General features: G+C 39.4%; 1 protein-coding gene across 1 annotated transcript in view; it reads right to left on the bottom strand.

Annotated features, from left to right (window-relative positions):
- The window catches only part of shroom3 (shroom family member 3), an 84,431-nt gene that overhangs the window by 30,562 nt on the left and 30,181 nt on the right, over positions 1–23,688 (bottom strand). The window contains exons 3-4 of the mRNA XM_022213475.2: positions 17,740–17,916; positions 2,401–2,526 (exon numbers count right to left, since the gene is read on the bottom strand). Of these exons, the coding sequence (XP_022069167.2) occupies positions 2,401–2,526; positions 17,740–17,916 (303 nt within the window). The remainder of the gene's footprint in view (positions 1–2,400; positions 2,527–17,739; positions 17,917–23,688) is intronic.

Genomic DNA, 23,688 nt, shown 5'->3' with positions numbered 1-23,688 from the left:
AAAATTGCCTTTATTTTCCAACAAATTACTCACTTCCTCTTTTAGAAACTGACCTTGTTTCCCCTCAGAATGTTCACATCTTCTTAAAAGTTTGTCAATTTCCAAAGTCTACTTCTTTTTTTGTAAAGTTCATGACTTTCCACAGGCATTCTTGGTTTAAAAATGTCCTCAAATGTCAAAATATGAATTGTTTTCCAAAGTTTCTAGCTAGTTTGTTGGTGTCAAAACATGTTAAAAGTTCTCCATTTTGAAAAATATCTCAACTTTTTGAACTGTTTTTCCTATAAGTTCATCACTTAGCAAAAGTATCCTTAGGTAATAAAATGTCCTAAACGTTCCAAAAGGTTCCTCAATTTCCAAACGTGCATTTAATTTCCAAAGTGTTCGCACATTTTGAATGTCTTCACAGCCGAAAAAACATTAATCTTCATGAAAGCTTCCCACTTTCTAAAAGCTCCTCAAAGTCAAATGAAACACAGTTTCTCGCTTTCCAAAATCGTCCTTTTCTGACCACTTTGTCGCTGTTTTTCCAAAACGTCACCACATTCCTATTCCAAACTGCCTTTACAAAAAATGGTTTGTAGTTTACAAAACTCCTCTCATCTACCAAAACCCGTGACTTATATAAACTTTAAAGTTCTTCACAGACTTTCTGACATCTTTTCTTTAAAGCTCCTCAATTTCTAAAGGTATAGGTTCTAAAATGTTTACATTTGCCAGAAATTTCAAGAATACTTGGATAAAAATTTCTTCACTTCACTCCAATGATGTTCTTCATTTTTAAATGTTTCTCCAAATACCCATTTTCCAAAAAGTTTCTCATTTTCTCACAAGATGCCACAATTTTTCAGAATATTCTTACTTTCCATAAATGTCCTCAAGATGTAAAAAAGTTTTCCGAATTACTGCAGATCCACATGTTTACTTTCCACTCCTAAGACTCAACATTTATTATTATTATTTTTAATAATCTGTATATTTAATAAACTGTTGTATGTCAGTGTCTAGTAATTAAACTTTAAGGACCCAACCAGCTTCTGGCAAATGTAAAAAAGTATAAAAGCGAACTTTCATACACTTTAGATTCGGTTGTCCAATGGTAAAGGTCACATCATACCAACTCTTCACCTCGTTCTTTTATAATAGAACAACAATCAAAACTGTTTAAGATTGAAAAACGGCAGCACATCATCACTAATGGAAGCAGGATTTATTTGAAAGAGTTCATAAAGAAGAGAAGCTCATCTGTCTTGTGTTTTATCGTTATAGACCAGAGTGTGTTGGTTCAAGATAAGACTTAAGACTTTATGGCTTTCTGGAAACATCACCTTTGACCTTTTAACTGATAGCGGTGCTCAGTAAACCTGAAATCCAGACTTCAAAACCTCTTTTCAGACAGTTGGAAATGTTAGAAGTCAAAAAGGCTCACATAATTGAAGTGACTCAGACTCTTATTTTGACAGGAAATCAACAAGTAAACTGTGTCTGAAAGGGGCTTTTCCTGTTACCGGTTGTCAACTGGGCTTTGAAGTTGGTGATCTGAAGTTGAATGTGCTGCCACCTTTCTATATATAACTGGAACATTAATGAAGCGTGCATCTATGTTGGAGTTTCAATAGGTTTAACCCCTAAAAACCATCTCTGAGTATTAAAGTTGCGTATTTCTGCAGCTTCTACGCAGAAATGTTCAGCTATGGTATTTATTTTGCTCGTGATGAACAAGAAAAACTTGACTTTTACCAGAGGAGACCTTTCAGAATTGCATTTCTGCCATATATATGTTCCAAAACTCTTGTATTGTTACAATTATTATCAGAGTATTGCCAAATATAAGTGTCCAATAAAAACAGAAGTCAGATTATCTGAAACAACGTCATTTAAAAGCCGACTTCTCCAGCGGTTAATGTCATTAAGTGTGGACAGATGAAGTCAAAAAGCAGAAAAACTGACTCCAGAATTACATTTCTGAACACTGCTTCGATGTAAGATACAACCAAAGGAAATCTGATATGATCAGTTTGATTGACGACCCAGAAACAGAGCAGAATCTGAAATATTCCATTTTCCATGTCAGAATTTGCTGTTTTTAAATCCCCAAACTCTCTGATTATTTCTAGGTTTAGGTTAATATAAGACACATTTTTGATGACTTTTTAGGCTCCACTGTGTGTTTTACGTAACTGAGAATTCGGTTTAATTGTACAGGAATGCAATTTTGTGGAGACAGAGTTAAAACTAAGATGCTAAACTGTGAAACATCAACATCAGGAACATGCTACTCTGCTAATGTTAGCATTTAGCTCAAACATCAGCTGCAAAACGGTGAGTTCAACAGCTGATCCAAAGAGCAAAAATGAGTTCTAAAACAGATCGATTATTGATTATTATCGTCTTTCTGACCTGGCGTGGTAACCATGGTGCCAGCCGCTGCTCATCGTGTCCATCGCCGCCGGGTCCAGCTCCGGCTGACCGTCACCGAGCTTCGTCGAATGCCACGAATGAGGTCGACACGCCGGCTCAGTGCGTCTGTAGGGTTTAAACACAAAGAGGGATTTAATGTTTTAACACTCTGAAATCAAACTCAGGTAAAGATTGATTATCTGTAGAGGAAAGAAATGTAGCCAGAACCAGTGACAACCGCTGCCATCATGTTGCTAACAACCCAAACAACATTTAAGCAACAGCAAAACCACTGGAGTGTGAAAAAATAAAGGGATTTCTTTTCCTGTTCTTAGATGTTCATCACTTTTAGGGTTAAAAAAAAGAACTTAAATTGGTTCCAAAGCACAGAAAATTTCCTGTCTAAAGGAGTTCCACAGGGTTGTATTGAGGTTTAAATTTCTAGGAGTTTGGAAGGACCAAATGTCTTAAAATTTGTTTATTTAATAAAAAAAACTGTTTTGAGACATTACCTGGATAAAAAGTAAGAAAAATAAACAAGCTAAGCAGGCAACTACCTGGCAGCCCCCGAAAGTCCCAAGTTTACTCCATATTATAACCTGAATGAAAAATAAGTGGTGCAAAATAGTTACTTGATAAAGGAAGGCAATATCTTGATAACGTCACTCTTGCTCCTTTGGACTCTCAATGCTCTTATTGTGATTCTTATGCGTCAATGCCTGAAGGACTCTTCTGCAGAAAGTTGCCTCATCTCCAGCACTCACACATCAGCCATGGTTTTTATTTTTACACCGTGTTTGTCCTCTTCCATCCTGCACAGACCTCCATTGACAGACGTCTTAAACTCCTCCAGGGAATCAAGTACTGAACAAGAGTTTATCGTCAGAGCTGGAAACTCAAAATCAAATATTAACAAAATGTTTCCTCCCACACACTTCCAACTGCATGGTGTCATTCCACGGAAATCTGACTCACCTTCAGCTTATCTCTGAATCTCCCTTCCTATCAAACCCTATAAACACTTTCAACTGTCGTCTCATCTACACAGTAACTGCAGACCCACAAATACATAACAAAACCAATGAATAATACACTTAAAGCAACCAAGCAAAGAGAAATTGTTTGCTCAGACACAACTTTCAGGCAGTTTCTCAGCCAACTTCAATGCTAATGGCAACATTAACCCAGAAATCTACATAAATAAGCCAATAATTAAACCCCGAGTATGAGAGGGTGCGTCTGGGGAATACAACATAATGCAAACTTCCACATCAGGTGGTTACACTTTGATATTAAACTTTCTGCATCAACGATTCACATTTAGTATAACCCTTTCCTCTCAAGTGACACTTTCAAATTAACAGGAGCATAGCAGGAACTGTGATGTTTCAATGATATTTACAGGAATAAAATGGTAAAATAGGAGCAAAGCAAAACTATACATACAACATGAAGCGTCTTAGTAAGGTGTTGGTCAATCAGAACACCGTTAGCGCTCCTTAGCATTGATTTTCTACGACTTTAGACGTCTACTGAAGGGATATAACACCATTCTTTAAAGGACATTCCATCATTTGTTGTTCTGAGGATGGATGGTGGTGGAGAACACAGTCCGAAATGTACCATAGGTGTTCAGTTGGGTGTTCATTTGGTGGCAACATTTCCACTACCACTGCAGGAGAAATAAAACTTCTTGCGTGACAATCGTATTGGGTGGGGTTAAAAACAGAATGCACTCAAAATGATGATGTTGGAATTATTTTTACTGGAACATTTACACGCAGGGAGGTGAGTGTTGTCAATAGAATGGATAATTCACTGCAAAAACCGGGCAGGGCAGCTTTGTTGCACAACCCAAACCTTTGGCAAAACTTGAAATTTTCAGTCTGATATGTTTGCTGACTGGAGATTGTTGTAGTTTCTGTTAGCGAGGGGGATTTAGATAATGTTAACATGTAGATAAAAGATGGAGAGGAGGAACCTATGCGAAATGTGAAACCAGTAGCAGGTTTTAATCCACAATCTACATGCATACAGACTATAGGATAAAGGTGATCCTTCACAAAAACTTTGTATTGATTTGCAGTGATCTTTGCCTCGAAGAGGACAAGCGGAACCAAAACATATACACCCCAACAACATAACAAAACTGCCAGATTGATTTATTGTAGGGGTCAAGCATCCAAATCTTGGCTTTTCCTGATGGAAAATAAGAACATATATAGCATTTTCCAGCTAAATGTAACTTTCAGAGAGCTGGAATCTGACCTAATTGTTTATGCACAGTCGGTCCGTCAAGCTTTATTCCAAAAGAAAGACCAACATTTGCAATAAAACAGCAAATTCACAGACATCTGGGCCTTCAAATCCATGTAAGTGCTATTCATGTCTTTAGTACTTTCACAATCTCTCATGCTTCTCTGTAGATCATAATCTTTTCTTTATCTAAAGTAGTTTATTTTTGTATCCTTTGTTCTGTACACACAAAAACAAGGTAAATAACTGGTTAAAATGGTGATTCAGGGATAAAATGATGTGTTTTTGTTTATATTGGTAATCTTTATGACATCACATCATTACATTCTGAACGTGTTATCAAACCGGTGGTGATAACGGAGACGTTGACCAATGCGGCAGTTATCCTCGTTATATTTGACATATCCCGCTGCTCTGTATTTATGCTCAGAGATAAACAGGAAGTGATGTTATCGGACTAAGTGGGAGACACAGACATGAAAGCCTGCATGTCTCTGAACCAAAGGAACCTGGGTAATGACAGGACGTGGCTGGAATACCTCAACACTTTATCATCGCTGTTGGACTTGGTCAGTTACTCTTTCTCTTAGCTTTGGGAGGATTGACTCGAGTGCAGTTTGGCTTATTTTGACTTGTGTTTCAGATTCAAACCTGATTCTGAAGTCTGACGTGGAGTATTTTTGTTTTCATTCAGTTCTGTGTTTATAATAAAACAGTAACAATCAAAGTTTGCTTCACCAAGACTTTATGATAGTTGTTGATAGTTCCAAGTTGCATAACGTCAGTATCTAGGTCTTGCATGTCAAGTCTAAGCAACAAAGACTCTGTCCAAGACTTTGACGTCGACAACAAGTTTTAAGTGGAGGTCGCTAAGGTTGTGTCTGAATCTTAAATGTCAGGTCCAAGTCATGTCAAAGTTACTTAAGCTATGTCCAATGTCTGCTTCAAAAACACCTGGTTCAAGTCCTGTCAATGTTAGTGTCATGTTCAAGTTACTGAGGTTGTGTCAAAAGTCATAAAGTAATGCACAAGTCTTAAATGCCACATCCAAGTCAAAACTGTCATGTCTAAGTCTTTTATCGAAGCCACTGATGTTGTCTGCAAGACTTAATTGTCATGTCTGTACATCACCAAGGTTATGTCAGAATCTGAAATGTCAGGTCCAAGTCATAGAACTTATGTCCAAGTTACTTAGTTTACATTGAATGTCCACTTCAAAGTGAAAAATTCCTGGTCCGAGTTGCCAAAGTTATGTAGAAGTCACTGGCGCCATGTCTGAGTAATCATGGTTATCTCAAAGTCACAGATGTCGATTGCCACATCTAAGTCACAAAGACTGTGTCCAAGTCATTGATGTCTTGCACAAGTCCTAAATGATACATTGAAGTCACCAAAACTTACATCTGAGTTTCAAAGTTTTGTCCAGTCCCTAATGTCATCTACAAGACTTAATTGTCTTTTCCAAATCACAGATGTAATTCTTTAATGTTATGTTCAAGTCACCCTGTTAAATTTAATGTTCAAGTCACAAATAACATGTCTGAGTCTAAAAGGTTTTGTCCAAGTGAAAAATTTTATCTACAAGACTTAACTGCATGTCCCTAGATTACAAAGGCTAAGTTAGAGTCTTAAATGTGTGGCCCAAGTTAAAAATGTTGCATCCACGCAATTCATGTCATTTCCAAGTCACTAATCTAATTTCAAAATTTTATTGCCTTGGTTGCGTCACCAAGTTTACTCTGGAATGTCATGTCATCAACGTTGTGTCCAAGCTGCATGTCCCTTGTACCAAAGTCCAGAGTCACCAGAAATGGCAGCTTCTCAAACGGTTTTCTTGGCTAAAAATTACAAAGAAAGGTAAAGTAGTCAACCATTTTTCTGCCACCAAAACTGCTGTTTAATTTCTGTCTAAACTATAAAAGCAGTGCTGTTGCTGTGGGAACTCTCTTATGTCCGTTAAATTGTAAATCAAATCTTTTTTTCACCTGGAACAAACCCTAAGTCTGGCCTCTTTTGCTGAACATTTCTCTCTGACTGAATGAGTCCAGTGTGGCCTGTTTTACCTGGAGGTGAACCTGAGGACTTTGGAGATGAGGCCGGTGGCCAGGCCGTTGACGCTGGTCTCTGACGGCGCCCGACACAGCGCCCCGTCTGACCGACCCAACTCCGACTTCTTCTGCTTCTTCCTGAGCTTCCGGCGGTAAAACGCCTCCAACAGCTCCATGGTCTCGGTTAGAGTTTGCTTTAGTCTACTGTCTTCTCTCCTGCTTTGTGACCAGAACTTCTCAACTTTCTTGTTGCTTCTTTTTAGAAAGTCCCAGAAAGTTCCATGTCCACACCCTTTGTTCTTTGGAGATCTTTGATGTGGTTTCTTCAAAAAACATCCAAGAAAATCTATTTCTACTGAACTCTACTCTTCTCAACTATTGACTTACATGCTTTGTAAGACCTAACAAAACCATTTTTCAGAACTAGAACCTGCTTTATTTCATTTCACTGACCTTTAGTTATCTTCTCCTGCCTTAACTTTTCTTACTCCTGTCCTTTTCTTTTTCACCTTTTAACCTAAGAACCTACCTCAAAATTAGCAAAATTTATACCCTGTTTCTAGTCAAATGCATCTGTAATGATCCAGTCCACTGTCCACAATTTTCTACTTCTGTCCACCCTTGTTTTCCATCAAAACTCCAATAAAAGTCTCGTCTCTACCGATCCTGTCTCTGCCGCCGTCAGATCTTTGCTCTGGTCTGGTGCTGTCTGGCCGGGTTGGGTTGAGTCGTGCTGCCCCCAGCTCATTAAGCAAATGAAGCAATTAAGCGTCATTAGGCCGCCGTATGATAAAAGCGTGAAGTAAACATCCTCAGCACAGCTCAGTCTGGACGGTAGCTGTTGATGTGGGAGAGAGACACCGAGAGTCTGAGAGGAAAAAGAGAGAGGAGAAGGAAAAAAATGGGGGAGGACGGGTGAGAAAAAGTGAGTAGCAAGAAAGGGAGGGAGATAAGTTTGGTTAGATCGTTAAGGTGGAGATACCGAGGAATGAGGCAAGGCTAGAGAGATGGTAGAGGGAGGGAAATAGTGCAGCAGATAAAGGAAAGGGAGGATGAAAAGAGGATGAGAGGGGTAACTTTTCTGTTTTACATCCCTGGAATGAAAATAAAATCAGGAGTAAGTTCAGGACAGAAGCAAAGGTGAGAGAGGAAGGGAGGACGAAGAGGGAGGACAGATAAACAGAAGCAGAAAGTTGTTGAAAACAGCAGCAGGAATGGATTCGGAAGCCTTTGGGTGAAAGACGTCTCATGATGCAGCATGTGGCTCCACGACGAACAAAGCACTGATTATTATTGACTGTTACATTATCATCGTCATAAGGGCTGGAGTCCAAAACCACAGCGAGACGTGTTGACAGAGGTTATCACTGGGTACAGTCTAGCAAGTTACTAGAAGAACTGAGATTATCAGTAAAGTGAGGTCAGTTATCAAGTGATAATTTGATGAAAAGAATTAATTTTACCCATGTGAGCAGTGTCTACAACTTTGATTTGAACTAAAATATCTCAACAACTATTGCATCGATTGCTTGGAAATTCTGTGAAGTCAAGTATGGATGAATCCTACAGACTTTGGTGATCCCCTGACTGTTTCTTTTGGGTCATCAATAGGGCAAAACTAATGAAATTCTAACTGGTGTAATTGGTGCTAAGTGATAATTAGCAAATGCATGCTAATAAGCACAACAAATGTGGTGATCTGGCGGAACGATACCAGCTAAACATCTATATAGCATGTTAGCTTTATTGTTTCTGTAAACACGCTAGCATCCTGAACTTAGCAATTAGCAAAGTGGTAAAAAGGAGGAATTATACTGACTTTGGTAATCCTCTGACTGTTTCTTTAGGTCAAAAACTGATGACGTTCCAGGTAGCTTCAGATGTAATTTCTGCTAATTCTTTAATATATAATGTAATGATACAGCAGTAATTAGCAAATGTTAGCATTCCAATAAGTTTTACAAAGGTGGTTAACAGAAGGATTGATACCTGCTCAACATCAAATTTTAGCATTGTCACTATGGGCATATTAGCATACTGAAATTTGCATTTAGCATGGTTCTGAGAGGATGAATCATATTGACTTTGGTGATCCTCTGATTGTTTCTTTGGTGCCATCATTAGCTTAAAAACTTATGACAGTACAATTAGCTGTAATTGTAATGTGTGCAAAGTGCTAATTAGTAAAAGTTATCATGCTTCCAAGCTGGTGAACTGGCCCAATAGTACCTGCTAAGCATGACTATAGTATGTTAGCATGCTGAAATTAGCATTTAGCGCAAAGAATTGCAGCCTCAGACACATGCACTCTCAACTCTTGGTCTTGTTTCCATTATGAAAATGAAAGTTAAACTAAGTAAGCATGAATTATAATGCCACTGGTCAGTAAAACAGCATCTACTGTCACCTGACAAATATCTTTCTTGAATGTTGTTATCGTGAGACTTTGTGCTTTTAAATGATAATTCAGAATCCCATTCAAAATACAACCCATCCAGCCAGTGAGTGTAAAGGGGTTAAAGAAACCCCTTAAATCTTCATTGTATGTTCTCAAGAGCCAGTTTAGCCTAATTAAAAACAGCTCGTAACTATTTAAGGTTATCTGGAACTCACTAAAGGTCTCCATATATCCGCAGATATTACTATAATCTCTTCTAAGAATCTTTCAATGTTCTAAAGAACCATTTAAACCTCCTTAGAAACATCTGGTTATGAATCAAGGACAGGTTTTTGTTTTCAGCACACACTTGAAGGTCAATGCGAACATCCTCATAGATTTTTGGTAGTTTCTCAAATACTTCTGGAATCCATTTCCTTTAGGACCACTGGGACCTCCTTCAAGACATTCAGTGGGTTCCTGAGACTGCTTGCACCAACTCTATGGTTCCACATAGCCTTTAACAAGACTATAATCTCTTCCAAACATCTGTTTGCTACTTAACGATCCTGCTACCAACTCAGGTTGATAAATTTGAAACTGGTCCGAGGTAGTTTTGTGTACAGGTTCTTAGCAGAATTTCTGAAAACCCAGGTATGACTGCATCTGTGACTGATCTCAGACATTAGAAACAGAAGGAGACATTTTCAGTTGAGTGAAGCTGTCGCTCCTCCCAGTCCGACAGCAGGTGCCCATGACTGGGTTTCAGGGAGTCAGGTGTCACAGGAATATTGTCAGATGTATCTGAGATCACAGAGGGAGACGGATGATGAGACAGTGAGGAAATCCTCTCCCTTTGTAGCGTCTGAATCGGGTTTCGAGGCCGCTCTGACCCTTAACGCTTTGTTCTGGCTAAAAATTCACTCAACTTTCTGCCTTAAGGCTGCAGAGCTGTTTAAGTAAGACAATCCTCTTTTCAATCTTCTAACTGTCCTTACAGCTTCTGTGATTTCTGCATACTTCAGCTAATGTCCCAGTTTCATAAGAATGCAGGTGTAAGTGTGTTATGTTTCGGTTGATTAAACATGAAGACACCCTCCATAATTACAGATAATAACCAGTCATCCAGCACACTAATCTATTAAATAGAGATAAAAATAGCAGCAAGATTGTGGAACATCCAATTGGTGACTTGTTTAATGCAACTATGGAGCACTTAAATAGGATTACAGTTTCTTGGTTATGTAAATTTGGGTGTTGTCTGCAAAGTTATGGTGACTTATTCTTTTGTTTTCCATAATTTAGGCTAGTAGGAGCATGTACATATTGAACAGAAGGTGCAGAATGGAGCTATGAGAAACTCCACTGGTTATTTTTGTCCACTCGCACTAATTGGAGCGAATAAATTGATGCACTGCAGCCACTTATTCATAATGTCCAATGTAATAACTGTAGTAGTGTTTGTAGACTGAAAACCGCTGGCTCCATTCAAGAAGAAAAACATTCAACTTTCCAACACTGATAAATTCAATCACATCTGGAAGAAATACAATAAGTAAAAATGCGACGTTGTGAAAGTAGCAGCGGCGGTGCTATTTGTTGATCAATTCTAAAAGTTGTGCCTTCATAGCCCGGTTGTCAGGTTTGAAAACTCAGGAAGCTTCAACCCATTAAGACTAAATGTTGCTTTCAGATCGCTGAAGATAACTTGTCTTTCTAAAACACTGAGAAACTGATGGGGTTTATGACGACAGAGAAAGTGTTCGTATTGACGACTGTCTTTATTTTCCTCTGTTCATGTGTGAGTTCAGGGTGTGTCTTTCTCAACAGAGACCTTATCTGTTGCTGTGGGAAACTGCTTCCAGCCCATAATAATCATCATTCTGATCTGCCTGGAAACCAAAATTGGAGAGAGAGAAAGAGGTTGGTAGAAGTGTGGATCTAGAAGACACACTTTAGCTGTGTGCATGTTTGTGGGTTTTTAATTGTGTCAAAACATGCTTGCGAAATGTTAAATAGATTGTTTGACTGTTTCGGATGTGAGACAATGACGAAAATGTGCATGTGTTAAAACTGGGTGTGTGCACGTGTGTGCTTTAAACACTGGTAAGAGTTATGCTGCTAATCCTGGTCTCTGATTGGCTGGCAGGTGTCCGGTAAAATCACAAGTGAGATTTGAAGAGCAGTGGGCGAACATACCACAGGATATCTGGAGAATTCAGAACATCCCACTGTGTCGATGGAAAGCAAGAACAAATCAAAGCTCTACCAAAGTCCTGTAGCAACTTAGAAATCTTTCAATGCCTAAAAGCCAGCTACTGTTTTCCACATCTGTGTGGAAAGTGAACTTATGTGCATGTAGTTCTGTTCGTACTACAACATATCTATGTCATATCAATACAGAAAAACGTTTTTATTAGATAGCAGCTACTTAGCAATTGGGCTTTAGCTGCATGTCAGTGATTATTTATGAGCTGCATTGAGCACAGTAGGTGAACATAGCACAGTATATCTGGAGAAATTAGAATTTCTCACTGTGTTTGGGCTCAGTCATTGGAAAGCACGACCAAAGCAAAGCATTACTTCAACTACAGCTCTTCTAATAATAAGGCTAACTGGTGTGGATGACTAAGAATCTCTTCGTACAGTCGCTGCTCTAAACAAGTACTTGTTTTGACCCACATCAGAAGTCCACATGTTCAGGAATTTTGTTACTTCACACATATCCTTGCAGACGTGGAAAGCATGAATTGGTCTCAAGTTACTAATTAATTTGCTCATTTACGCCCCCTGGAGCCCCATCGAGGGCTCTGAGAACCTCTTTATGGGCCGCTAGTACCCTTGAAACTCTTCCAGGCTGTGGAACTCCATACAGTGTCTGTTAAAATGGGACAGCTGGACATCATTCTATTAAAATGAAGGAAACTACAACAACAACAACACTGATTCTACACCATCTTCCTCGCTCAAGAACCCTTGCAACCTTCTTGAGGAGCATTTAAGGACTTCTGGCGCATTCTTGACATTCTCCACAGTGGAGGGAGCTGAGATGGCTGCTGTGTTGTGTTTTATGTTGTTGATGGTGATGTTTAGGTGTAGGAAAGTGGTATTTGATGGTGAAATACTATCTGCCCCGGGGTAGGTACTATTTCCTCTCTTGAAAATGACATGATACACAGAAATGAGTGCCACCCTTAAATAGGCTTGTGTTTGCCTCTGGGACTTTGTTAAGACATCCAGAACACCCTCAAGGACCTCTAAAACCTTCTAAACTTGTTCAAAGACTTCTAGAACCAATTTTGTAACCAGTGGAAGCTCTTTAAGGAACTAAGGAGTCTGCAAGAACCTCCAGAAAATCTTTAAAGGCCTCTAGAACCTTCTCAGCAACTACTGAAATGTCCTTAAGCATCAATATCTTGCTCTGAGATTGGCTGTCAAATGTCTGTTGAACCTGAAACGTCAACAGTTTAACCATATTTAAACCTAAGAAGCACTAAGCTGGAGGTTACTATGACTACGCTACTGATGCTAATGCTACATTGGTAGCTAATAGTACTTGACTGTAAGTTCCCTAAACATGAAGCAAACTGTTCATAATTGGTGCAAACCACAGTGTAGCCACACCTACCTTCAAAAGTGAGAACATGTGATTGGATGTTGCAGTTATTCATCAAAGTGATTGACAGGTCGATGCAGGAACTAAACCAGACTTGTCTTCAAACCGTGTGTGTGTGTGTGTGCTTTAGGGAGTTTGTTTGTGTTACAACAGTGTGTGTGAGTGTGTGTTTTGCGCAACTATGCGATGATGTCGCTTTAGAAAAATGTGGTGATTCAACCTAAGAAACATGCGAGGACGAAGGAGGAGTGAGATGGAAAGAAAAGGAAAGGAAAGCAAAGAAAAGATGGGAGGAGGGAGGTAGAGGAGTAAGTAGGAGAGCATAGGAAAGCAAATAAGGAGTCTGAGAATCGGTGTCCTCTGCAGATTAACACCCAGCCTCATGGGGCTCTGATCCCCCACTTCCTGTTTTTGGGATGACGAAAAAGAGACAGCCTCCCCCTTTCCACTCACTGGTATCTGATAACCACCCAGAGTCCAGGGAATTGTGGGAGAATGGAGTCATTCTGAGTGTTTACCCGACTCTATGTTCGTACATTTTAATGACTCTGTTGCTGAAATCACCTGCAAACATGTTGATGCTCAAAATCCTTCAGGACTTAACTGAGACTAAACCTGGCCTCCATAAAACTGTTGCACATGTCCTTGTTCTGTAAACTGATTTTAGTACAGGCTGATCTGTAGTTGCACTAGCACCCCCTGGAATCTGTGGTGGTCACTACACCCACAAACTCACAATACTTCCTGGATCTGACCTCCATATTAGGATGAAACTGGCTGCAGCAGTGAGTCAGTATTTATAGAGTGGATGGAGACCTGAACCCTGCATTTTCCTTTGAATGTAAAGCTCGATGTGGAACATAAGAACACTTCCAGAGAAACCATAGCTGAATAAAACAGCAACCCTGCTGCCTAATTATCATCCCCATGTACCTTTGTTTAGGAAATTAAAGATGAGGCTTTAATATTTTTGCCAAATGCTACAGTTTAACAGAACAACAACCTCCAAAAAGACCGGATTAGTTCTGGTTTAATCAAACTCATAAAACAGAAATGACAAAATAAGTGCGCCCAGTGTACAATAATAACTCATTTAAGTACTGTGTTTTAATATTTTCCTGATAAATTCACATTGTTATTTATTGCTCAAATGGATAGCAATTTACATAAAGTCTGGTGAATAGCACAAAGTTCTTGAAATAAAGTCACCAAGTGAGACTAAATTTTGTGGGAAAAAAACAACAAAATGCATTTAATGTCCAGAAAATTGCATCTTTTCCAGAGTAGTGAGAAATGATGACCCATTTTAAAGATGATGTGTAACCAACAGCTGCAGCGAAGCAGCCGACAAAGACACTGGTAGGCGGTTACCATAGCAACCAGCGAGAAACCCCAGTTTGTTTTCCTGTTGAGCTCGACCCCTCGGTCACAAACGCACAACAGGACGCCGTGATAAATCACACTCGAAACAAAGGAAACACACTCAGGACGTCCAAACGGCAGAGGTGAAGACCTCTTCAGCTGACTGCAGTGCTGACTCTGGTCTGACATCACTTCCTGTTTCAACACACAGCAACTGATATTTGGAAAAATAAAGAGGTTTTATCGATGTTGGAAGGAACGGTTATCAAATGTACTGGAGGAAATCACAGTCAGCGACACACACACTGTCCTGCTTTATGTCTTTCTTTTTTAAATGTTCATAATGTTTTAGTATGTAAATATACACTTAAAAAGTGTTGCTCCTTTATTGCTGTTGTTATGGTTCAAATATAGTTTAAATCGATATTTCATTTATGTGTAAGATCCAAGGGATTCAACAACAACCTAAAACATCTACAGATTATTGTTGTTGCACATAATTCCAGTTCAAGGAGCCTGTAGCAAACAGAACAATGGAGATTTGTTTGATTTGCAAATATGGCTAATTTTGCATTGTCGATGGCAAAGTTAGAGACGAGACGACAACTAGAGGGCAGAAAAAATATTGTTTTTTTTGCATACGAGAACTTTAGATGGTGATTTGACACACTATAGTAAATGTAAACAAGTAGAACTATTTCAAAGAAGGGTTGAGATTTAAGAGTCTAAAAAAGTTTTTTAAGTTAAAAAACAGTACTTGTAAAAGTGCAGATGTGTGCAATTGTTTTATCTGACAATGTACAAATTCACTCAACATGTGGTGCAAACAACTTGAAATGTGCAAAAAGCTCTCTGAGTTTAACTGCTCATTGTAGCGACCCATCATCAGGTGTCTGTTTAGAAGTAGATTCTCTGGTACTTCATTCATCCAAAAATGACCCTGAAAGAGGTTCTACAGGAGGTTTCTGTGTCAGAACACACACAAAGATTCCTGCAGTGGAAAACATCTTCTAGACTTGATTAGCTTCTCATATTGAACCAACAACCACAGATTTTGAGAGCCGAAAATTACACCTGTCGCTGGATTTTATTTGCTCGAGTTGGCCTGCTAATTATGCTAACTTTAGCTTCACAACTTTGGTTTTTTTGTATTCAGATATTTGATAGGAATTTGATGTTGATAGGAAAAAAAACTCTCGGTGCTTATTTCCCCGATATGACATCGTATTTTCAATGTGAAAGTAACGTTATTAACAGTACATATTTGCCAAAAGACACACACGTACACTCACACGTGCACACACACACACACACACACACACACACACACACACACACAGAGAGACACACACATCATTTTACCGTTTTAACCGCCAGCTGCTGCGGGTGGGGGCACGGGGAACGGGGAGAGAGGCGGAGGGAAGCAGAGGACAGGAGAGAGCGGGCCAACAAGGGTTCTGCAGACTCGTTAGTCTCCGCTACTCTATGATGATTGGTTGAAACTGCACCACTACACTGCTGCATCCTGTTGTCAGACGTGAGTATTGCACGTCCACATTTCGAACAGCACTCACAGATGTCTGCAGCTTTTTGAGTAGTTTAATGAGGCGGAGCGTACCAGCGTATTTTGATGTCAAATTGTGTACCTGCTACGCAAAATGCGTACAGGTTGGCAGGTCTGCATTTACATTTGAGACAAAATAATACAACTTTAAATGATAAAGTACAGTAGTGCATTGCACAAAAATCCATAAAGTGCTTCTCAGTGACTAGGTTATTGCACATTAATCCATAAGGTGTTTTTTAGTGTTATTGATCAATGCTCACATTTTTGATTAGATCTGAGCCACTCCTTTAAGTGACCTTTGAAAGTTTTAAAACTCAGGGCCTCCCTCACCGAAGTTGGTGTTTTGTTCCATTGCACACAACCTTTATAGGACAGGACATTTTGACCAAAAGCTGTTTTCCTTACTGGCACCTCACAGTCAGCCCTGCTTACGGCCCTGGTGATCCGTGAACTGGTTGGCTTGTATTTAATGTAATTTGAGAGAGGTGACGGTGCCAACCCATGTAAACATTTGTAGATCAGGCAAGCATTTTTAAATGTAATAAAAATTTCTAAACTTAATATATTGAATTTTGTTAGAATGTTACAGTGGTGATAGGAAGACTTTTTTATCAAGAATTTTTAAAGCTCTTTTAAAAAGACTTCCAATTGGTTTTAATGTTGAGCTGCCTGTCAAAGACCAGCGAGTAATACAATAGCCTATGTGTGAGAAGATCATACTGTGCAGAAACATCATGGCAGCCTGATCAGTCATTGACCTTCTAATTTGACTGAAGTTGGATGCATTAAATTTAATTACTTTAGCTAACATTTTGATATGACTTTTAAATGAAACAGTAGAGTCCAAAAGCACTCCTAAGTATTTAAACTCCTGGACTAACAACAGTTCAAAATACACATTAGAACGAGCAATATTTAAGAACTTGGTTGGAAGTGACGTCTCTGGTTTACTTCTGGTTCAAAGCTTAGTATCTCATGTACTCAGAGCAAGTGATTAGCAGGAGGTTAGTTTTACGCTGTCTTGTTTCCATCTACAAAGAGTTTGTGTTCTAGAGGAAATATTTTTACAGGAAAGGACCTCTCTACGTGTTGGGTCAACTACATACTGTTTTGGTTTAAGATGGGGTAGGTAGAAATATCTACCTCTATCTTTACAGCTGAGGAAACTCTCTGCAAATCGTATACGCAATCTTGTTCTGTGATCCCTACTGAAAGACAATCAATAGTCAGCATTGAGTTAAAGTTCTCCATTTAACCCTCTGTATCGTCATTTTCTGTTTGCACCAGAAGGCAAATAGGAAACACCAACATCTGGTTTCTGAGCAGTTACTCAAAATTTAGTCAAAATCATGCTATGACCAACTGCAATCTCCTAATTAAGGGAGCTGAAGTTCTTTCATAAGGTAAACATAGGAATCAACTGAACTTCTCTTGGAGGTCCTTGTTGAGGGAGGTTCTTGGAGGTTCTTGACCCTCCAAGAACTTCTTCTTCTTGTTCGAGAACCTCCAAGAACCTCCCTCAACAAGAACCTTCCAGAGAAGTCCAGTTGATCTCGACTAAAGCTCCTATGATTACATGACCTGGATGAATGCAAATCTACACATTCATAAGGTAAAATGCGTCAGAACTAATCAATATATATATGAAGCATTGTGGTGCTACCAATAAGGTGCAAATCAAAATCTCCATACATACATTTTTAATGCAGAATGCAGCAAAGATCCCAAAAGAATAAAAATCTAATAGAAAATAAATGCAAAAATGACTAAAATTTCCATTAAACTCCTATTGCAAATTGCAAAGCTTGTAGTACCCGCGTATCATTCAGACCTGCTCTTAGACTTCTTAAATTATATGTTGAAATGTTAGTAAGGAATTGTTCCCCAGTGAGGCCAAACCCCCCCACCCCCACCCCCCACTTACTGCAGCTTTAATAAGCTTCGCTGTTGGTGGATGTGCTAGGTATGAATAAGGCTCTTTTCTACGTCACTTATAACCCCTAGAATAACGTAGAAATTCTCTTGGTCTTGGAAATATGTTGTTTTTTGGGTTTTAGAACATGTAGAATCTACCAAGCAGTGAACTTATAGGGGGGTTTCAGGCGTCTCCTACCTGTTTTTAATGCGTAGCTGGACTGCTGAACATGATCTGCTGTGATTGGATGACGTTTGTTGTTGTTGTGTTGTTGTTGATAACGGAGACGACAGAGGAGGAGGAGAGGGAGGAGGAAGATCTGGGAGGGAAGGAGGTGAAGCAACGAACTCCTCGATGTATCCGGGATCAAACTCCCTGAAAAAGACGGGCAGAAAATAAGAACATTATTCGTACAGGGAACTCCTCATCATCCTGCAAGACGTTAAACACCAGTTTAACCAATGCAGAGGACTGTTTCCATGAGCTAATAACATAAATATTCAAATAAGAGTGAATATCTGAGTGATGACTGAAGGCCAATCCCTAATAAAGGCTGAGTAAACAACAACTGAGTCACCAGTCTGCTGCTCTGAGGAACTATTTTTAACAAAAACACTGTCATACACTCATTATTACTCATTGTTTCAGTTTTACGTTTTGAATGCTGTTACCATCAATGAAACAAAACAATTCCTTCACAATAAAAGCCTCCCAGGAAATAGGATTATCATTTTTAAGTGTGGATAGTTGCTGGACAGTATTGGAGATTTAAAGAGGAAGTAAACCGATTCATCCTGACCTGATCCAGATAATCTACAACTACCGTAACCGCCAAAACAAACCAGGTCCGACTGGCTGAAACAGGACGGTCTGCATGTCTGATCACTGGCATTGCATCACGATTTATCAAACCGTTTCCCACGGCGACCTACAGAGCGCGCTCAGTCCGTTGCATGAGGAGGGTCGAAGTTCAAAGGTGACCAAAGTCTTCCGGTTTGTCCTTTTGTTGTTTTAACAAAGAGAACAATGGCTTTCTGTTGCAGAATGTGGGCCAGTGAATCACCTGCTTAACAAACACCTGATTGGATAAACTGGTTCCTTCAGATGACTGTCCACTGACTGTACATCTGCTCTTAAAGCTGCAGTCCGACGTTTAGCATCCGCTCAGTCAAGAGGAGGTGGAGGGTGAGTTTAGCGTAGCTTAGCTCAATGAATGGAAGCGGGTAGAGACTGTTAGTTCAGTTTCAACAAAGGGAAAACCCCCGACTTCAAACCTAAAAACTGTCTGAGTTGCACGTTGTTGGTGAATGTTGTAGAAACAAAATTTAAAAAGGTGCTATACTGCAAAAAAAGAAAGCATAAACTGGAAAAACTGGTGCCAAAAGGTGCCGGAAATGGTGGAATACTGCAAAGATTAAAAAAATAAAATAAATACAATAAAAAGGTGCACTTCTTTGGTCACTCATTGTAAAAGAACAAAATAATATTTAAATTTTTTTTTTTAGTTTTTAGATATTTGTATTTTAACAAAACAAAAAAAAATGTACAATAACAATTTTCATTTTTATTTTACATATTTTCCTTTCATTCAATGGCAAATATCTGTAAAATAATTAATTTTTTTGCTGATTTAAATACCGTAAAATGGTGTCATTTTATGGTCACTTATTGCAAAATAACAAAATATTTGTAAAAACAAAAAGTTTTGATCCGGACATTATGTTCAGCTTTTCACTTTTTCTTAAACTATGAACAATTCAACTATGGACAATTCTGAGTAGATCTGCTATTTAAGATATATTTTGAGTCATTTTGGACGAGTTTTGAATCATCCTGGCAAAGCTGAAGTACACACGTGGACAAAATTGTTGGTACCCCTCAGTTAAAGAAGGAAAAACCCACAATTCTCACTGAAATCACTTGAAACTCACAAAAGTAACAATAAATAAAAATTTATTGAAAATTAAATAATCAAAATCAGCCATTACTTTTGAATTGTTGATTAACATAATTATTTAAAAAAACAAACTAATGAAATAGGGCTGGACAAAAATGATGGTACCCATAACTTAATATTTTGTTGCACAACCTTTTGAGGCAATCACTGCAATTAAACGATTTCTGTATTTGTCAATGAGCGTTCTGCAGCTGTCAACAGGTATTTTGGCCCACTCCTCATGAGCAAACAGCTCCAGTTGTCTCAGGTTTGATGGGTGTCTTCTCCAAATGGCATGTTTCAGCTCCTTCCACATATGTTCAATGGGATTCAGATCTGGGCTCATAGAAGGCCACTTTAGAATAGTCCAACGCTTTTCTCTCAGCCATTCTTGGGTGTTTTTGGCTGTGTGTTTTGGATCGTTGTCCTGTTGGAAGACCCATGACCTGCGACTGAGACCAAGCTTTCTGACACTAGGCAGCACATTTCTCTCCAGAATGCCTTGATAGTCTTCAGATTTCATCGTACCTTGCACACTTTCAAGACACCCTGTGCCAGATGCAGCAAAGCAGCCCCAAAACATTACTGAGCCTCCTCCATGTTTCACCGTAGGGACAGTGTTCTTTTCTTCGTATGCTTGGTTTTTGAGTCTATGAACATAGAGTTGATGTGCCTTACCAAAAAGCTCCAGTTTGGTCTCATCTGTCCAAAGGACATTCTCCCAGAAGCTTTGTGGCTTGTCAACATGCATTTTTGCAAATTCCAGTCTGGCTTTTTTATGAGTTTTTTTCAGCAGTGGTGTCCTCCTTGGTCGTCTCCCATGAAGTCCACTTTGGCTCAAACAACGACGAATGGTGCGATCTGACACTGATGTACCTTGGCCTTGGAGTTCACCTTTAATTTCTTTGGAGGTTGCTCTGGGCTCTTTGGATACAATTTGAACGATCCGTCTCTTCAATTTGTCATCAATTTTCCTCTTGCGGCCACGTCCAGGGAGGTTGGCTACTGTCCCGTGGGTCTTGAACTTCTGAATAATATGAGCCACTGTTGTCACAGGAACTTCAAGCTGTTTAGAGATGGTCTTATAGCCTTTACCTTTAAGATGTTTGTCTATAATTTTTTTTGGATGTCCTGGGACAATTCTCTCCTTCGCTTTCTGTTGTCCATGTTCAGTGTGGTACACACCTTTTCACCAAACAGCAGGGTGACTACTTGTCTCCCTTTAAATAGGCAGACTGACTGATTATGAGTTTGGAAACACCTGTGATGTCAATTAAATGACACACCTGAGTTAATCATGTCACTCTGGTCAAATAGTTTTCAATCTTTTATAGAGGTACCATCATTTTTGTCCAGGCCTGTTTCATTAGTTTGTTTTTTTAAATAATTATGTTAATCAACAATTCAAAAGTAATGGCTGATTTTGATTATTTAATTTTCAATAAATTTTTATTTATTGTTACTTTTGTGAATTTCAAGTGATTTCAGTGAGAATTGTGGGTTTTTCCTTCTTTAACTGAGGGGTACCAACAATTTTGTCCACGTGTGTAGCTATTCACAATTTTAGAGTTGTTCTGTACAAAAATTTTATTATATTAAACAAGTTGTGACTCATTGTGGACACATCTGCAGCCATTATGGACAATTCTGAGTAGATTTGGACCAATTCTTGCTACTTAAGATACATTTTGAGTCATTTTAGACGACTTCCGATTCATCCTGGGGAAATTTTAAATCACTATTTACAATTTTAGAGTAGTTTTGGACAAAAATGTTCTCATATTTGACAAATTGTGACTCATTCTGGACAAAGTTTCTGCAATTGCGGACAATTCTGAGTCGTTTTGGACAAATTTAAGTAGATTTGGCCGAATTTTTGTTACTTAAGACAAATTTTGAGTCTTTTCAGAGAAGTTCTGAATTATTTTGGGCAAAATTGATTCCATAGATTCTTTCATGAGTAGAACTACTGACAGAAAAGTAATATTATTGCACAGATTTTTATTTATTTTGCACAGTTTTGTCCAAAAGTATATATTTGTAAAGTATATTGTCAAGTAAGATGCAGATGTTGAGGTCTCAGAGAGGACTCAGGCTCATTACAGCCCTAAGGTAACAAAGGTTTTGAAGCAGACAAATAAAGATCTTAAGAAGAAACATTATAAGTTAACCATATGATTGTGCTTGCTAAAATACATATATAATTTTTGAAGTGTTGATTTGATTGAAGTAATGACTCAGATGATTTATTATGTTCAGATTGAGAAGAATGATTTAAGAAGTGATTCTGTGTGAAGTAATCCTTGTTTAGGCTCTGTGTGTGCGTACAGGCCTCATAGGCTTGTGTGTCCAGGCCTTAAGAAAGCAGAAGTGAGAATGGCAGAAGTCCCCTTAGAAATGAGGAACTTGGAGTTTCCACAGGATGACAGGATGGGCTGAGGCCTATTTGCAGAACATTGTCATAGCAACTGAGTGTGTGTTAAATGTATTTGCTGTAAAACACATGATTCTATGCAACTGTTGTGTGTGTAACAGGAAAAAGGTTGAGTCTTAAGACCTATGAGTCAAGGATATGGGCGTACCAAGAGGTAGAACTGTGTGTAAAACGGTGTATGTGTTTGTAAGAGCGAGAGAAAGTATAAAAAGGGAAGCGCAGAGACATTTGTTGGGAGTTGTTCGCCGGAGCCGTCAGAAGAACAGCAAAGGGAACTTGGCCAGAGTTCTGAAGAATCTTCACTTTCCTCTCTTGCCCGAGAGACGGGAAGACGACGCGGGACTTAGGCTCCGGAGATCGCAGAGGACATCGTTGGAAGCAAAGTCTTTTTCTGACTTTGTTCAACAAGCGAAGACCACACTCTGCCAAACGGAGAGTCCTAAGAGGTTCTGAAGTTATCCAGAAGAAACCAATAGAGGGAAGATCCGACTACACCCGAAGAGGCAAAGGAGGCAACAGCACCGGGCTGTTCCCCTCCCCGGGGCTGGGAGACCAGTGACCCACTACAGCCTGACCAGACGAGGGTTTTCCATCGCCACCGTACCACAGGGAAGGCAGCTGGGGCGTAAGCACTAACGTTCCAGCCAATTCCAGAGATAACTGCCAGACCACGATTGGCTTACGGGACTCCTCCGCTCCCCCCTGCCGAGGGATAAGATCCTTTTGTCCACAAAGAAGACATCGTACCGAGTCCTCCGGACAACTGAGTGCTTTTCCCAGACGCAAGACAAGACCGAGTGATACGGTAGTGGCCGCGCTGTTCGCTCTCTCTCCTAAATTTAATAATTAGAGAAGATTGTCAGGTACGCTCAATTTATTTACTTTAGTCTCATTTTTAATCAGAAATAATTGTTTTAATCATGAATTGATGCTGTGCTCTTGCTAAAATTTGCTTAATAAAAAGCTGTATTGCATTTAAAGAGAAGTCTAATGAAATTATTATAAATCACTGAAAATCTGCATAGTGGTAAAAAGTTAAGTTGATTGTGTGCATTCAAACCAATGGTTCTCAAAGGTTACTTAGTCCAAAGTGAGAGTGTTTAAACATTACCCCTGAGGTTAGTTCTTTCCAAACCTCTAAAACGAACCCAGGAATAGCACCAAGTGCAGGCAAGTCCTTATGAGAGCAGCTGACCGATAACGAATGTGTATGATAGATCAATTCTACTACTTAGAAAGGCTGCTTGGTGGGATAGCATTTATCAGATAAGAGGGGTGAGACATTCGGATGCAAGGCAGTTAGAACCTGGGCGAGTGTCTCTCGATTCCAGCTTAATTTATTCTGCTGAAACCTGTTAGGTGAAAATACTAATAGGCAGATAGAATCTAACCCTTTAAACGGAGAGCTGGACCAATTTTAACCTGAGGCAAGGGTTGAAAAAGGCTAGACTGGCGAACATGGCGTCCCTGGGTGGGCACGAGTGAAGAAAGAAGTGTCCAAAAGAAGATTCTGAGGGTCCGGCACCGACACCTAGAATCAACCGCCAGAACCTTTTAGTGGAAACTGGGGAAGAGAGGGCCAATCTCTTCTGACCGAGGGTCCACGCTGTGGAGATCGGGGAAGAAAAAGACGAGACCTTCTGACCGAGGATCCACAGCACGGGTGATCAGCCGACAAAGAGACTTGGGATCATCACGCCTGACGGGAGGTACAGTGAGAACCGCAGGCTAGAAGAAGCCGCAGTGACCTTGGGCCAGCGCATCCCAGAAAAAAGGC

Source organism: Acanthochromis polyacanthus, chromosome 18 (assembly GCF_021347895.1).
Source record: "Acanthochromis polyacanthus isolate Apoly-LR-REF ecotype Palm Island chromosome 18, KAUST_Apoly_ChrSc, whole genome shotgun sequence".
In the NCBI taxonomy this organism is placed as follows: Eukaryota; Metazoa; Chordata; class Actinopteri; family Pomacentridae; genus Acanthochromis; species Acanthochromis polyacanthus.
This window is presented reverse-complemented; position numbering and strand designations above follow the sequence as displayed.